Source organism: Labrus mixtus, chromosome 17 (genome assembly GCF_963584025.1).
Source record: "Labrus mixtus chromosome 17, fLabMix1.1, whole genome shotgun sequence".
In the NCBI taxonomy this organism is placed as follows: Eukaryota; Metazoa; Chordata; class Actinopteri; order Labriformes; family Labridae; genus Labrus; species Labrus mixtus.
Window position 1 is genome coordinate 376865 of NC_083628.1, and position 15832 is coordinate 392696.

At 44.1% G+C, this 15832-nt stretch overlaps 1 protein-coding gene across 1 annotated transcript in view; it reads right to left on the reverse strand.

Moving 5' to 3' along the window:
- The window catches only part of jmy (junction mediating and regulatory protein, p53 cofactor), a 29431-nt gene extending 13599 nt beyond the window's left edge, over positions 1 to 15832 (reverse strand). The window contains exons 1-2 of the mRNA XM_061060826.1: positions 14539 to 15832; positions 6557 to 6730 (exon numbers count right to left, since the gene is read on the reverse strand). Coding sequence (XP_060916809.1) covers positions 6557 to 6730; positions 14539 to 15393 — 1029 coding nt within the window. The 5' untranslated portion in view covers positions 15394 to 15832. The remainder of the gene's footprint in view (positions 1 to 6556; positions 6731 to 14538) is intronic.

Here is a 15832-nt window from a genome sequence, read left to right on the forward strand (position 1 = left end):
TTACATGTCATTAAAGAGACGGCAGCATTTGCTCTCTGTGTCGGCTCACACCTGTAAGTGTTTCCCTCATGAATAAAAACAACAACACAGATTGTAGGTAAAACATTTCACAACGGTTTAGTAGCTGCTGTCTTCAGGTGAGCTGACAGCGTGCTCTGTGTGATACTAAAAGCAGACAGGACGCAGCGGGGGGGAAGTCGTCCCTCCTTTAACACCTCTGGACGACAGCTGCTGGTGACAAAACGCAGACGTGTCAGTCTCACTCAAGATAGAAAGTGACGCCATGTTCTCGTGGTTATCTCATTTGGTTAAAATAGCAACTTAAAAAAAATGTTCAGTGCGTGACAGAGGGGGAGATACCAGGCAGACAGATTGTGAAGGAGGGAGGGATGTAACTTTAGTTTTTACTACAAATGTAAAAGTTCAGTTCAGAGACAGTTCAGAGCACTGGTTTGTTTACATCAGGGTCACAGCAAGGGCCACATTCATTTACTTCTCACTGCCAGGGGGCCAAATTGTAGTATACAAAAACGATTACAGTCGATAATGTCGCAAATTTAACTCAACATATACCAGTGATCAAATATCATTCTGGACGTATTTCTTGTTTTCAGGATTTCATGGCAGATTTTGTCATGTTTTCTTCATGTTTACAATTAACTGATATGTAAAAATTGACCTGAGGGTCACATTGAGGGTTGATGGGGGGCCGCATGGAGCCCCCGGGCCACATGTAGCCAGGTCATCCCGTTTGGATCACGAGTCCAGACGACAACATATTGCCCGGTGGATATTTTCTGTCTTCAGTTAAAGAAATGTTGGTGCCACATATCAATATTTAAATTTGGAGAAAAAAAACAGCGCTGTGAACAGATTTCCTGTCCGATGGCCTCCGTAATCCTACAAGCAGACGGCCCGGGTTCAAGTCTGAGTTTACTTTCCCTTTATTTCTGATGTTTTACATCAGAAACATCTTCTGGATTTCAGGTCATAATGGACAGAAAAAACAGCTGAAAACAAACGAGACTCGCAGCGCTAATCTGACCTTTTTAATCTTAATAATCAGTCCGATGCTTTTCAATATTTAGCTCATCTCTTGACTTTCATTCTGGTCTTTGATCTTCCTACTTTGGATATGATGCAGAGTGATGTTTTCAGAATTTGTGTAGAATTTGCATCCCAGCTGGGGGTAAACACAGCGGCCATGACAACCGTTGCTATGTGACGATGCAGCTGATGTGAAACAGTAACTGGAGCTCAGCGTGCCACAAAAGGTATCTCGGACACATTGCGGAGGAACCACATGATTAATGCACGGCTGCCCTTTGACCTCCAGGTAACAGAACACTCGCAGTGCAGCGCTTCAGTGCAGCAACGATCCACCCCGTCAACGAGCCGCTCGCTGAAAACACTCGACACCTTTTGTTTGTCGCTTCATTCAGGTGAGCTTTCATTCACTGCTCCACCTGCTCGCTCATTCAGAGGAATCCAACAATCAGCTCAACAGGAGGGGGGGAACGGGACAGCCAAGTGTTAAAAATGGCCGCCGCCGTGACAAGGCGATTCATCCTGAACTACTTTTCATAATCAAACTGAACAACAACTCCTTTTCCAAGAGTCTGAATTCAATAAATAAGGAAAGTTATTTAAACGAGCGATGGTTTGCACTCCGCTGGATGGAGGCCTGCATGTAATGCCAATACTTTAACACAAATGTGACGCAGTCAGATGAAGCTCAAGCTCGCCATCAGCTTCCCTGCAGATCAACTGATGCAAATTTAGAACATTTATTTACACACAGGCAAATATCGTTTTTCAAAGTGATTCTAAAGCCGTTTTCACATCTGCTCCCTGATAAGATCTAGATCATTTCAGGAGGACTGCTCTGGCTGTTCTCCTGAACAGGGAGACTATCCCTGTCAGACATGGGGGGAGGGGAGTGTGGGGGTCTCCTGAGGTAAGACGTGATGCAAAAAATAAAAACAAGCGGCAGTAGTGGAAGCGTTCACACATGCAGCTCCTCCTGGGGGAAAAAAATCAGGATTTTTCTGAAAGTGTGAAAGCCCTGCATCGGTTTGCTTTCAGGTCTTACAGCAGGCTGCTTGAAAAAATCCAACAATGGGGGCACTGGAAGCCTAGTGGTCAGTGTGTGCACCCCATGTATGGAGGCCCTTCAAGCGGACGACCCGGGTTTGAATCCGACCTGTGGCTCCTTCCCTGCATGTCATTCCCCTCTCTCTCTCTCTCTCTTTGTTTTCTGAATCTATCCACCGTCCTGTCTCCAAAATAAAAGGCGTAAAAAGCCCAAAATTTAAAAATCCAACAAGCAGCTTTGTGCCCCACAGAACTGGGACGGGTTAAGTTCAGAGGATTTCTGGACTTTCTCTCCACAGGTTGGTAAACTGTGAGCTGGTTCTTTCCCCCCCTGCAGGAAAGTGCATTGAGCCGGATTATCTTGAGACGTAAGCGTATTGTTTGAGTATCACAAATGTTTCCTGTGATGCAGTAAAGACTTCAGTTATGTTGACAGAAATAAGTAAGAAAAGTTTATACTGAACTGAAGAAATCTTTTCTGTGACTTTAAAGACTTCTCCGTGCCACAACTTTAAAATATGACAAATTTAAAAAGAGACATATTTTCTCCTCCTAACCCCACAAAGTTTTCCTCTCAACATTCCTTTCACCATTCGACGCCTCTGGTCGACATGATTGAATCTTAATTCTGGTTCATTATAAGAGTCTGGCTCAGAGCGTGAAGCACTGTGGCGGCTTCACAACCTCACACGTGTGAATCACACTCAGATGAAGACGGGGAAGTCAGTCATTGTAGCAAGAAACTGACACTCTGCTGCTCGTCACCTTAGCGTCAACAATAGGATGCAAACTGTTTGTAAATTACAGTCTCCTCCTCCTCCCTCACTTTCCTAACAAAAGGAGAGAAAGAGTCTCCGGGATCTGCTGACTCATCAGTTTTTGGGAGAAACCAACCGCCTCTGCCGGGATCCCGGATCCATTTGCATACAGCTTTGTTTTCAGCCGTTGGATCATGGCCCTGAGGGCAGCAGGTGGTGGAGCTCAAACTTTTGGCTTCATGCAGTTAGAGAGTTCAGATTCTCAGGATAAAAAGCTGGATTCAGGGTGAGGAGGAGGTACACCTCAAGTCTCCAGGTAAAACTGAAGACTGGAAGCGTACACATTTTCTGCCCTAAATTTTCGGCTTCGCTTCACATTTGTCTGAGATCATCTGAGGGAAGTGGGAAGTAAAATCAGGCAAAATGAAAACCATCAGCTTGTAAGAAAGTTTAACCTTATATTTCATGAATTAGATTTAGCAGCAGAATGGCTGATTGCTGATTTTAGTCACCGTCTGTAACTTGTTTAAAATACTTCCAGCAGAGTGAGGCAGCTGACAGCAGGTTGGAGTTTTTTTATCTTAGCGGACACATCGAGGTCTTCCTGAGAGGATGCGTTATCAAATAAATTAAAGTGACAGAACATCCCGTCGGACAGAGCCGTAAAATAAGATGTTAGCCAAGTTCCTTTTTTTAAGTTTTGTCTTTTATTCTTAGAATAACTTCAGAACAACTTGTAAACATGCACAGATTCAATTCTGCAACAGATTTTGAGATGCAGAGTTATCCTCATAAATCATACTGGTGACTGTGACTCAGCGGTCGGTTGTCCCCTAACCGGAAGGTCGGGGGTTCAATCCCCAGCTCCTGCAGCCACATGTCCGATGTGTCCTTGGGCAAGACACTTAACCCCAAGTTGCTCCCTCTACTTTATCGTCTGTGTATGAATGGATGAGTTACTTCTGATGGACTCTTTACTCAGCAGCTTCTACCATCAGTGTGTGAATGTGTAGGTGTGACCTGCGGTGTAAAAGCGCTTTAAGTAGTCAGAAGACTAGAAAAGAAATATACAAGCTCAAGTCCTTTTACCATTCCTGTATCTCTGTCTTTATTTAAAAAACAAAATCAAGTCTGTTTAATAAAAATAAAGTCTGGTAAATCGTGGGGCATTTTCAATTGTTTCAAATGGGAAGGAGCCCGGCGACAAGAGATCATGTCTAACCTACTACAGTAAGAGTAACTAAGGAGGGCGGAGCTTGACAAAGGATGACTTCCTGGTGTGGGCGGGGCTTGGCAAACATGTCCCAGCTGCAGCCCCTTAAATAATGTAATAACAAAAGAATGAATAATCTCCTGAAACAGCTGGACATTGTAGTTTTTTTTTAAAATCTCATGAGCATCTACTGCAGTTGTTTGGGGACTATTTTTAGCTGCGGATTAATCCTCATGCAGCGCTCTATAAGTATTTTACAGCAGCAGGATGACGTGTGTGTGTGAGCTTCAGTGAAAATGAACTACAGTTTGTGAGTTCATGTTAAAGCAGAAACATGTCAGCCGGTGCAACAGTGCTGCTCATTGATGTGTTTTTTTTTATTAAACTGTGGACAACAAAGGAGCGCTCCAGCTCAGAGGATAAAGTTCCTGCATGTCAACCTTTGCACACACGATAATCTTTAGTATCAATTCATTGATTCAAAGACCGTAACAAAACTCTTCTGCATCATCAAAAAAAAGTGCTCCATACATTTTTTTTTACATTTCTTAACTTAGATCAGCACTACGCCCATGGACCCAAATACCATCATAATGCACGCTCATTAACACACACCCACGCAGATGCTTGTGTGTGACACGACGCTGTGTGAGGAATGCAGTTTAGAAAAAGCGAGAGTAGTCACAACACAAGAGAGGGTGAAAACTGAGAGTCTATGAGAGAGAAGAGGGCGAGAGGGAAACCGCACGTGTCCGGTTTAAACGCCACTAACTGCTGTGTGACATCATGTTAAATCAGGCACAGGTTGCATAGTTTAGTCTAATTCAATAACCCCCCCCCCCCCCCCCCCCCGAGCATGTTGGCTCACAGCACACACAGACTTTGGAGGAGTTTGTTCTCTTTCTGTGTTTCTCTGTTGGACGAGTTATTTTTGGCTCTGTTCTCTAACATTCTCTCTTCCGTTTATATTTTTAGACCGGCTGGATTGGACTCAGAGTCTCGTGCAGTTACATGGAACAGACACACCTGTATGTGCTGGATTTTTAAAGCGCAGAGGCCTCGTCTGAAATCACTCCCTTTTGAACCATGCCAGGGTCCTATATATTTAGGGTCCTTCAGTCAGTGCAGGCTTAACAACATTGTCCAATTTATGCTCTCCTTAGAAATGTTTTCCAGCTCCTCCGGGGGATCCCGAGCCCCAATTCAAAGCAGACACTCCTTCATGGAGCAGAAACTCACCTCTGACACTGAAGCTTCAGTGTTTATCCAGCTCTGCATGGGTCTGTAAACCTTTCTGTGTTCTAACCTCTCTCCATTTTTCAAAAAGCATCTCCAATATTGATCCTAGTTTGAGCACATTTCTGCTCGTGGAGCTTATTAGAAACATGCAGAGGCTTTTTAGGTCGGGTACAATCACTTCTATCTGAACCACTTCTCTTGCCCGCTTCCATCGCTGCAACACCTGTTGACCTGATAACTGCTCTCATATCTGGCAAACCGAGGGGCGTCCAAAACGGCCGTGTGGGGGGGGGGGTCTTAAAAGCGCCTACCTTCTCTGGTCCAAACAAATCCAGAGCATTCAGGAGCAGAATCTAAAGTTAGAAGGAGGACATACTGACTGCTGCATTGTTGTCAGAGAAGCCAGCACTTCAACATGTTTCCTTAATGTCTGATAGTAAGATACCTTTATCATTTCACTCTCTACACATCTCGCTGACTGCTACTTTAATAAAAACCGTTGTCAACATGAATTTCCACCTTTGATTTCTTGCTGTATTGTTTCATTTAATGAAATGTTGAATTAATTATTTAAATCTGCTGTTGAATTTCAGGACTATCAAATGAATTTTTTCCAGATATAAGTCGTGTGACCTACTGACCCAAAGAGGCATGTGAGACTTCATGCCACCGTGTTATTAACGCCACGAGACACAATAGATCAGTCTGTGAATTACTTCCTTTTTTTTGAGGCATCAAATGAACTGAAAAGAACAAAGATGGAGAGCAGAAAGAGAGTAGAGAACAGAGGAGTGTGCTGAGGCTGCAGAATTACTGGGTGGTTTAGTGGCTGCTGTAATAATACTTATGCTGGTTGTTAAGCCGATCTGGGCGGGGGGGGAAAGCCTCTCTGGCTGATCCTCTGCCCTTCACAACCCCTGAATGCAAAGCTACAGGGTAGCACAGACGGGCTACTACACCAGCATCATCCCATGTACCCTCTGTAACAAACGCTAATGTCATTACAGCGGGCTTAGGAGCGTGGGCTCATACGAGGACATCACCGTGCGGTGGTTCAAGGCTCGTTTCCCAGCACCAACCTCGGCTTTTAAAAACCTCAAACCAGAAAAAAATGGCTGCTGGAGTACGAGCGTGTTCCAGGACGGACCAGATATCCGTTTACAGTGTGGTCTAAACCTCTTTAAATCAAATCCCGAAAACAGATGGGACTTGTTACTCTGTGTGTGTGTGTGTGTGTGTGTGTGTGTATTACCTTAATCTGCTGTCTGCGCAGCATGGCCAGCTCCCTCATGTCCCTGAAAGGCTGCAGCAGGTAGTGGTAGAGCTGAGTGGTCGCCTCCAGCAGCTCTCCGTACGCCTCGTCCTCCTCGGGGTACACCTGCAGCAGCTCCACCATGCTGTCCATGGCTTTGTGTTTGTCCAACACCTGGAAAGAAACGTGCAGAGGAAAGATGTAGCAGGGACGCTGGTGCGACATATATTTCATATCGACATGAAAGGACAACTTTGTACCATTTTAACATTTAGCTGAAATCAACTAAAGTAGAAAAAGGCCGACTGCGGATGGAAATCTTAAAAGTTCTTAGTAGACGACCAACAGAATACTTTTTGAGGGTGCTTATTTATGAGTTTCCCTTCAGAGCAGGGTTTTTGTTTTGGTTGTTGATTGGTTTCTAACACTGGTCAATATTGAAAAATACAGACACATTAGCAACCCCTAACTGTGAGCTAGCGAGCTTCTCGACCCTGTGCCCGCTCAGAAGAGACATAAAGATGTGATAGTTCAGGGTGCGGAGGGCTTAGCGGTTGGGTCGCGCCCCCTTGTACGGAGGCTTTGGTCCTAGCCAGCCTCTGGGGTCAAAGTTCAGGTCCAGCCTGTGGGTTTCCCTGGTTTCCTGCTCTATCCACTGTCCTTTTGAATAAAAGGCAAAAAAGCACCAAAAAAAAAATCTACAAATATATTTAACCAAATGCAAAACGCCCCAGATGGCAGGATGAGTCATCAACAGTTTGAAAGTTTTAAAATGATGACAAATTCTAAAAAAAAACACCATGAAGAATATTTACAACTTTTTTTTTAGTCCTTTTCATGGTTCAATTCTGATGCGGCGCCATGACAAAGCTGCGCCGCCGTCATTCAAAATGATTCCATAACATCGTAGCAGCAGGAGCTCCACATACACACAGTCAGACATGCACACACATACACACACACAGTGCTGCGCTCGCCCACTGACATCGCTGATCCCAACTCGCCTCTTAGAACACCTCTATCATGGACGAAAATCTTGCCTTTAAACAGCGGTCTGAAAAGGGATCCTGTCCTTGTGGGGTATTTAAAGTGTTAATGATATTAATATTATATAAAATAATAATAAAAAAGTATGTCACCATTACTCTTCCCACTGAGTATGAAATGACTTACTTTATAATCCTCCTCTCCAGAAGGTTCATGCATCTGAACCAAAACAGCCTCGTTAATAACGTTCATTATGTGTGAAGCGAGCTTTGCTAAATTCTTTGGAACAACTTGTTTTATGTGAAGCGGGCGTAATTCGGACTAATTCATGTTAACAATGAGTCCCAAACAAAAGCTTGCTCAAAGCTCAGGAGGGGAAAAAATAACAAGCCTAATCTATAAAAGTGAGCGAGAGAGCGAGAGCAGGTACAGCAGTGTGTGTGTGTGTGTGTGTGTGTGTGTGTGTGCTCAGGTAGATAACATATAATTTACAGTTTTTTAGTGCAGTACACAGAGAAGGAGGTGGCTCCAGCAGATGCTGATTCACGCCATATGTCCGGCCGTGCACAGACTCGTCATTGTTCAGCAGATAAACGCTATCAAAACAGCTATTGTACACACAAATACAATTCCTCTCCCGGCTCTCAGAAACCAGCATCTCCAATTCAAACAGCACAATACTCCTCCTTCACTCCCGCCTCAGATAATATTGAAATGTTCCTCCACCCAATCTTCATCCACAGCGCTGAATAAAGTGCTCTTCTCTCCGCAAGACGCCGTAGATATGAATAGAGACTCTTATATTAACTCCCGGGCTGATTTTTTCCAAAGCCCTTCACGTCGGGGCAGACACTGCACGATTCAGCTCGGAGACACTGCTCCTTCTGTTCACCTTGAGCCCCTGTCACTGTGGTAACCACTGGCCGATCGTACGCCGACTCTCTGCGCCTGTAGACGCTGCTGGACAGGAAACCCCTCGAGGCTAAATGAGCTGGTCCTGCCTGGTATCTAATAATCCAAACTGTAGATCAGATACTGGACTGAAATCTACAAGGATTGTCTTGATACTAGAATGTATAACTTCTAAACTATGAGATTAGCTCAAATCAAACTGTACTGGTACTAGGAGTGTGCGACATATATCGTTAATATCATAATTGTTGTTCATCGATGTGCAAAATGAGAAAATATCGAGTATGTCACACACGTTCACTGCATTTGATCGGGTCTTGTAGGACAGACTTCTGCACATGTGTGAAGAGAACACATGCTGTGTCCAAGCATCAAACAATTTAAGATAGCTCCAGAATTTTGTTATTTTTTATTTTTTACTTTTTTTATATTTTAATCGTCCCGCTTTATTCCTGTATTTCATTTAACCTAATTATAATTTTTGTTTGTCAGTTGTTTTTTTTCTTCTGTTTGTCTTTTTTTTTTTTGTCTTGTTACCCTTGTTGGGTATTGTTCTATATATTTTTTTGTCTGGTATTGTACTGTTGTAAAACATTTGAAAACAATAAAAATGTTGGTCAGATTAAAAAAAGATAGCGTAGCTGCCTGCATGGCTGAAGTTAAAAACCAGTAAACAAACTAATTCCCCCTTTGATTAAAGACTAGATCCTTGTTAGATAAAAGTTTTTCAAAAAGCATCTTATTGCCCTTAAAGCCTCGTTTCCACCAAGCGCTCTGGTTCAGTTCAGATTTGTACAGTACACATTTATTTTTGTGTTTTCCTCTGTTGAAAAGTTGGAAATGGTTCCAAAATAACCGATCGTACCGCCCAATGGTGAGCCCACTGGTGAGCCCAATGCTGAGCCCAATGGTGAGTCCAATGGTGAGCCCACTGGTGAGCCCAATGGTGAGCCCAATGGTGAGCCCACTGGTGAGCCCACTGGTGAGCCCACTGGTGAGCCCACTGGTGAGCCCACTGGTGAGCCCAATGGTGAGCCCACTGGTGAGCCCACTGGTGAGCCCAATGGTGACACTATTTTCTGAATCCAAAGTAATGCTCCTGAGCCAGTGGTTTCAATGGTTGGGCCAGTGATCTTTATAAAAACCAGTGACCCAGTGGACCAGTGGCAGATTTAAGTTCAGTTCAACTCCTGTTAATATATATATATATATATAATATGAACCTAAAGTTCCTCACAGCAGCTTCACAGAAATACTGACACAGAAGAATACAACATCCAGACCAGAGGTCTGACTGTAACTCTGACTGAACTGTACTTTCATTTTAAATCTTCGTATGCTAAATGTAGCTGATACCTCCATTCAGACAGCACTCCAGTAGCTGTGTAATTACAGAGCGCTCTGAGTGATATGAGCTGTAGCATAGCTGCTCCAGCCCTATCATCACGACTCACTCTTCCAGTTTGTCAGTCCTGAATCTGCTCCGTCTGGCTCGAGTACTTTTCTCTCTCTGGGTGCCTTTTAATTGAAACTTCTCACAGGAAGTAACACGCCTCGCCTGTGATCAGAGCAGACTTCTTTAATAGCTCTCTGATTGAATGAACGTCCTTTAGGAGATGTTAACAGCTAAATGAAATCCATGAAGGGAACACCAGTGATCTCTGTCTCATGAATAGAACAGAACCAACGCCGACTGTGAATCAACAGAACTCAGACACCAGAGCGCAAAGCTACTTTAAAAGCAGACTGAGCTAATGTTAGCATCAACGTCACACACACATGAAGACAGCAGGGAATGCCAAAGTGAAATAACTGTTTAACTCCACGCAGCCCTCATGACAATTAAGTCAACGTTTAATCACCCAATCTGTGGACTCAACATTATGGTCACAAATGTTATGGAAGAGCTTCACGCTGATTAGTCTCTGAAATAAGAAGTAGAACATTTCTATTATAATTTCCAAAAGCCCAACATTAGTTATTAAGTTTGTCTTATTCGAGTTATTCCCCAAAGACGCGGCGTCCGACAGCCTAGCGGTTATGTTGTGATCCCCGTGTACAGAGCCTAGAGTCCTTGATGCAGCGTCCATGGGTTCAAATCCGACCTCGGCCATTGGCTGCATGTCGTCCCCCACTCTCTCCTACCCAATTTCCCATTTCCTGTCTCTCTTCAGCTGTCCTATCCAATAAAAGCAAAAATGGTCCTGAAAATATTTTTAATATCCTCCATGAAAGTCCGTCTATTATACACTTTCATGCACGACCAAGAATGGGATCATCAGGTCATCACGTTTGAAAAGAAGGGTCCAGAAAAGTTTTTTCAGGAAAAGATTGTCCATGAAAGATATCAAAACTATGAATTCATTCTCCACAACGAAGCAGAAAACTGACTCATCAAATCAAAGACTAGTCATAGCTAATCTGGAACAAGAGGAGCAGGGACTCAGAGATTTTAGCTTTGTGCAGAGAGAAAACAGAAACACAGAAAAGTCAATAAAGCTGTTCTGATGGCACCAGCGGTTAGGACACGCCCCATTTACGGAGGCTATAGTCCTCCAAGCACATCGGGGTTCGAGTCTGACCTGCGGCTCCTTTTCCTACTCTATCCACTGTCCTGTCTAAAGAGGGGCAAAAGCCTTAAATCCTGAACAATAATCTAAAAGCAGAAGATATTTAATGTTCAAAGATATAAAAGACAGAAAAGCAGCAAAAAGTCACATTTGAGAGGCTGGAGATTCCCTCATATATGATCAAAACACCTTCTTAAAGAAACACTAGTCTGAGACATTTCATTAACTTTTGCTTGGGTCAGTCATTTTTAACGCTGCTGAGGTATCCTCACGTAAAGAGACACGTGTCACTTGACCTTTGACCCTCCTTGTTGTGTCCAAGTGTTAACAACAACACAGTTGTTCCTCACTTGCAGCAGGGAATCAATGAAGCTCAGCACAGACTTAACCATGAGAAAGAAGCATTAGATGTGATGGTCACATCAATAAAGACAGTAATCCCCTACAACTTGGAGAAATCATTCATCTTTGATTCCATGATTTTAGGAGGGAACGGCTCAAATTCACCACTTTGAATCTGTAAAATGTGAGGGCGAGATTGCTTAGGCTTCTCGTACCATGATTGTTTACTTTGAGTTTTGTCTGCTAGCTTGACAACTATAAGAATCCCTTTTTTACAATCTCTTCGGTCGTCAAGACAAAAATAATGTTGCAGCTTGACTCTGCCGTATCTACGAGCTGAAGCGTCTCAAATCAAACTGAACGGTCTCCATCTCCTTCAAACAAACAAGTCAGACATTGTTTAATGAAATAATCTTATTTCCTGGTTTGGCCGAGCCCTCTCACAGCTGTTTGTGCTTTGTGCGTCGATCAGCTGAACAAAACAAAAACAACAGAGGAGGAAGGAGGTGAGAGACTCTGCCTGGGGCTTTGTCTCCTCTCAAACACTCACACTGACTGTGACTAGGATTTCTATCTAGACTTTACAGTAACTCCTGCACTGTTCTAGTTGAACTAACCGAGAGGTCATGTTGTCATCGCACATTTCCTGCAGTAATGACATGCGTGTTGTGTTACATGCTTTCAGCTGTCCGGCTAACGCTGAAACAATCTCAACAGCTGTGGTGACACATCATTTCTCTAACTCCACCTCTGATTGTTCTCCCCGTTTCAATGTGACTCCCTTCAGACCATTCAGCCAACTGCAGTGTGCCGTCTGTGGCCGGACCGGATCATATTTCAGCCCTGTGAACGTGCAGCCGCAACAGATGGTAGATCACAGGAGAGGGAGGAGGGGAGGAGGGAAGGATAAAGGAAGAGGAGGAGAGTGAGCAGACCACAGCTACATTTACACCACAAGTACCAGGAACTTTAAGTCCCAGAAGATTCTTTCAAAAGTAACTAAAAGGTTCCTCCAATCCATTAGTGTTCAAGTTTCAAACATAGATGAGACAAATTAGTCTGTCAGAGTTTGCATGAGATATTAATTAAGGAAACATGTTGAAGTGCTGGCTTCTCTGACAACAATGCAGCAGCCAGTATGTCCTCCTTCTAACTTTAGATTCTGCTCCTGAATGTTCTGGATTTGTTTGGACCAGAGAAGGTAGGCGCTTTTAAGACACCCACCCACACGGCCGTTTTGGACGCCCCTCGGTTTGTCAGATATGAGAGCAGTTATCAGGTCAACAGGTGTTGCAGAGATGGAAGCGGGCAAGAGAAGTGGTTCAGATAGAAGTGATTGTACCCGACCTAAAAAGCCTCTGCATGTTTCTAATAAGCTCCACGAGCAGAAACGTGCTCAAACTAGGATCAATATTGGAGATGCTTTTTGAAAAATGGAGAGAGGTTAGAACACAGAAAGGTTTACAGACCCATGCAGAGCTGGATAAACACTGAAGCTTCAGAGTCCACCACATGGTGACCTGAGTGAGCATGGACTCTAGAGAGGAGGGGGGGCGGGGGGAGACAGATCTCTATGATGTTTAGAATTTAGACTGCAGTTCCATTTTTAAACAGTAGGGGTCAGTTACATACTGCTCCTGGAGATTACTGGTGTTCATTATTATTACTTCTAAAGAGGGCTACAAGGCCCATCCCCAAAGTCTCTGTACTTTCACAAAGTACCATACCTTGACGTTTTGAGATCAACAAAGTACATCTAGCCTACATCTCTTCCTCTATTTGATGTTGGTTTTAACCTTTCTGATACTTTCTGTCAGTCACATGAAGACTCTGATAAATGCTGCTCACCTGCTCTTTGCATCAAGGTGCAACTTTACGATGCATATTGAGGAAAATCAAAAGAGTCAACGTAAATCCAGGGAGGAACAGCGAGAGTCAATGTGCTGTCAGAAAGGAGAGGTGCAGGTTTGTGTGTGTGTGGAAAAGAGAACTAAAGGGGGAAGGTTTTCTGTGGGAAAAACTTCACTGACGACCTCCAAAAGTCCTGAATCCCTGGAGAAAGTTCCTGCGGTGGTAACGCAACTCAGACACAATTATATCCTGAGAACGAGATACTTTTCTTTTGGTTCTCACCAGCCTGTGATTTCCCTGTTCCTCATTAAAAAAAAAAAACGTGACTTGAACGAATGCCAGATACTTTAAAAATAAAATCCAGACTCCAACAAATGGAGCTCTGGGATGTCACATGTGCTGAAAATGAAAAATCTGGGACAGGGACTTCCTTGTACTGTTCAATGAAGTGTGGTTTATTCAGACCCCCTCCCTTTGGAGTGAGCTAGGAGATATTTAAGGTATCTGTTGCTGGATGTGCTGCTTTGTTTACATGCTGTTCATTACTTTGGAAAGTAGTAAAATGTGTGCAGCACTTTGAGTCCGAGGCTAATTTCCCCAAGGGGACAATAAAGTGTATGTATCATAGTGTTTTTAAAAGTGTGGGGGGGGGGGGGGGTCTCAGGAGTAGGGCTGGGTGATATGGATCAAAAGTCATATCTCGATACTGATGAGCTGAATGGCGATACTCGATACATATCGATATATATTTTATTAACAGTGAAAACACATGGAAAAATAAACTACCTGTTTGTGATTTTAAAAAGTAATATTATAAAATAAAAACGTTGCTTAAATACAATAAAAGAGAGAGAGAGGAGGAGCAGGGTTAAGAGGGACAGACAGTCAGTCATCATCAGTGAGATGAGAAAAAGGTGACTTGGCACCTCTGTAACGTTATTTTAATGCAACATAAACTATATCCATATTAACCATATTGTCTTACCCTATATCTTGTTTGAAAATATATCGATATATCTTAAAAACTCGATTTATTTCCCAGCCCTACTCAGGAGGATCTCAGAGGGATGCAGAGGAGGTAAGAGAGGACAGGAAATGGAACAAAAGTTAGACACCCTCTGATTCCCATCCCTATAAAATGTATTTCTTGTCACATCCTGGAAACAAAACCTATATGTCTTAGCACTGTATCAAGACATTTAAACTAATAATGACTAAAATTACAAAAAAAACACATTTTCTTTGTAAAGTCAACACCTCAGGTTCCAGATAAGTCAGAACAAAGTGAAAATAATAGAATAAAGAGTGTTCATTAATCACCTCCTGCATGCGTCGCTTGGCCCTCTCCAGAGCGTCCTCGTAGCCCTTCTGCCTCAGCTCACTCAGACTCTCGTAGTACTCCTCCGTGTCGTCCGCTTCACTGAAAAGCACCTGCGAGAGGATCTTCCAGCCGCAGGTGTCCAGGGCATGACCCAGGTATACCTGCAGCTGGTAGCACAGGGCGTCCGTCTCCCGCTGCGAGACCCCGGCTGCGCCGAAAAGCACCGTCCACATGCCGGACGTGTCCTCCGGGAAGGAGGGCAAACACGGCTCCAGGTCGGAGTTCACCGCGCACAGCTGGAGGTGGACAGCCCGCAGGTCCTGGAAGGAGAACAACCCGGCCCAGCTGAAGTCCTCATGGACGGTGCTGCTGTCACTCTCTCCCGGGTCTGAATCCTCCTGGGATTGCGTGACATCCACCGGATCCAGGATCTCCATATCCATTTGTTTAGGCGTCACAATGTCCCAGGAGCCGACACAGTCTGAAGTGTTTGAAGTGCACACTTTGACAGCCTTTGTTGAGGGTTTTCCTTTGGGGACAGAGTGTGGTCTAACTTTACCCGCTTGACACACTTCATCTGTCTTTGTTTTCACGGGACTTTTTGTGCGTTTTTCCGCCGCGGCAGGAAGCAGTTCAGCGGCTGTTGTTGTTGTTGTTGTTGTTGTGGGGACGTCGAGGTCCAGCAAAGTGCTCCGTCTCTGCACGGTTCTGTTGTGGCAGGTTATGGCGAACTTTCCCTCGATGTCGTTCCAGGCCACGATGAAGACGAATTTATGCCTCTCCTTTTCGTCGAAGACTTTCGGTCGGACAGAGACCCACTCGGACTCTAAGTTATCCTCCATTGTGAATGACATCTCATCCAGCCAGTAAAAACAAACACGGAAAGATTTTAAAAAAAAAAAAAACAAAGAGAGGAGCCCTCGGTGCTAAATGCTACCACTAGCGCAGATTAGTTAGCATTAAACGTTAGCGTGAAAAGTGAGATTTAACGTAACCGACGCAGCTAACAAAGGCTGCCGAGCTTTGTTTACTCTCCTCGGCTTACCGTCGTCGATTTTAGATCCGAACATGGAGCCTTTTCAGACCGTCAAAACTCGCTCGGACACCGCGGGGGTCAGTCGGCGTCACACTGGAGCACATAACGTCCGTTGTCATGGCAGCTGTCCGTTATAACCCCGCGCGGTGATAATAACCGTTGACTGTGTCGCTCTTTGTCCGTTCAGCAGACAATACGTGTGCGCTTCTGTTTACAAGCATTCAAGGTGCGTGTTTGTCAAATCCGGGGAGGGATTT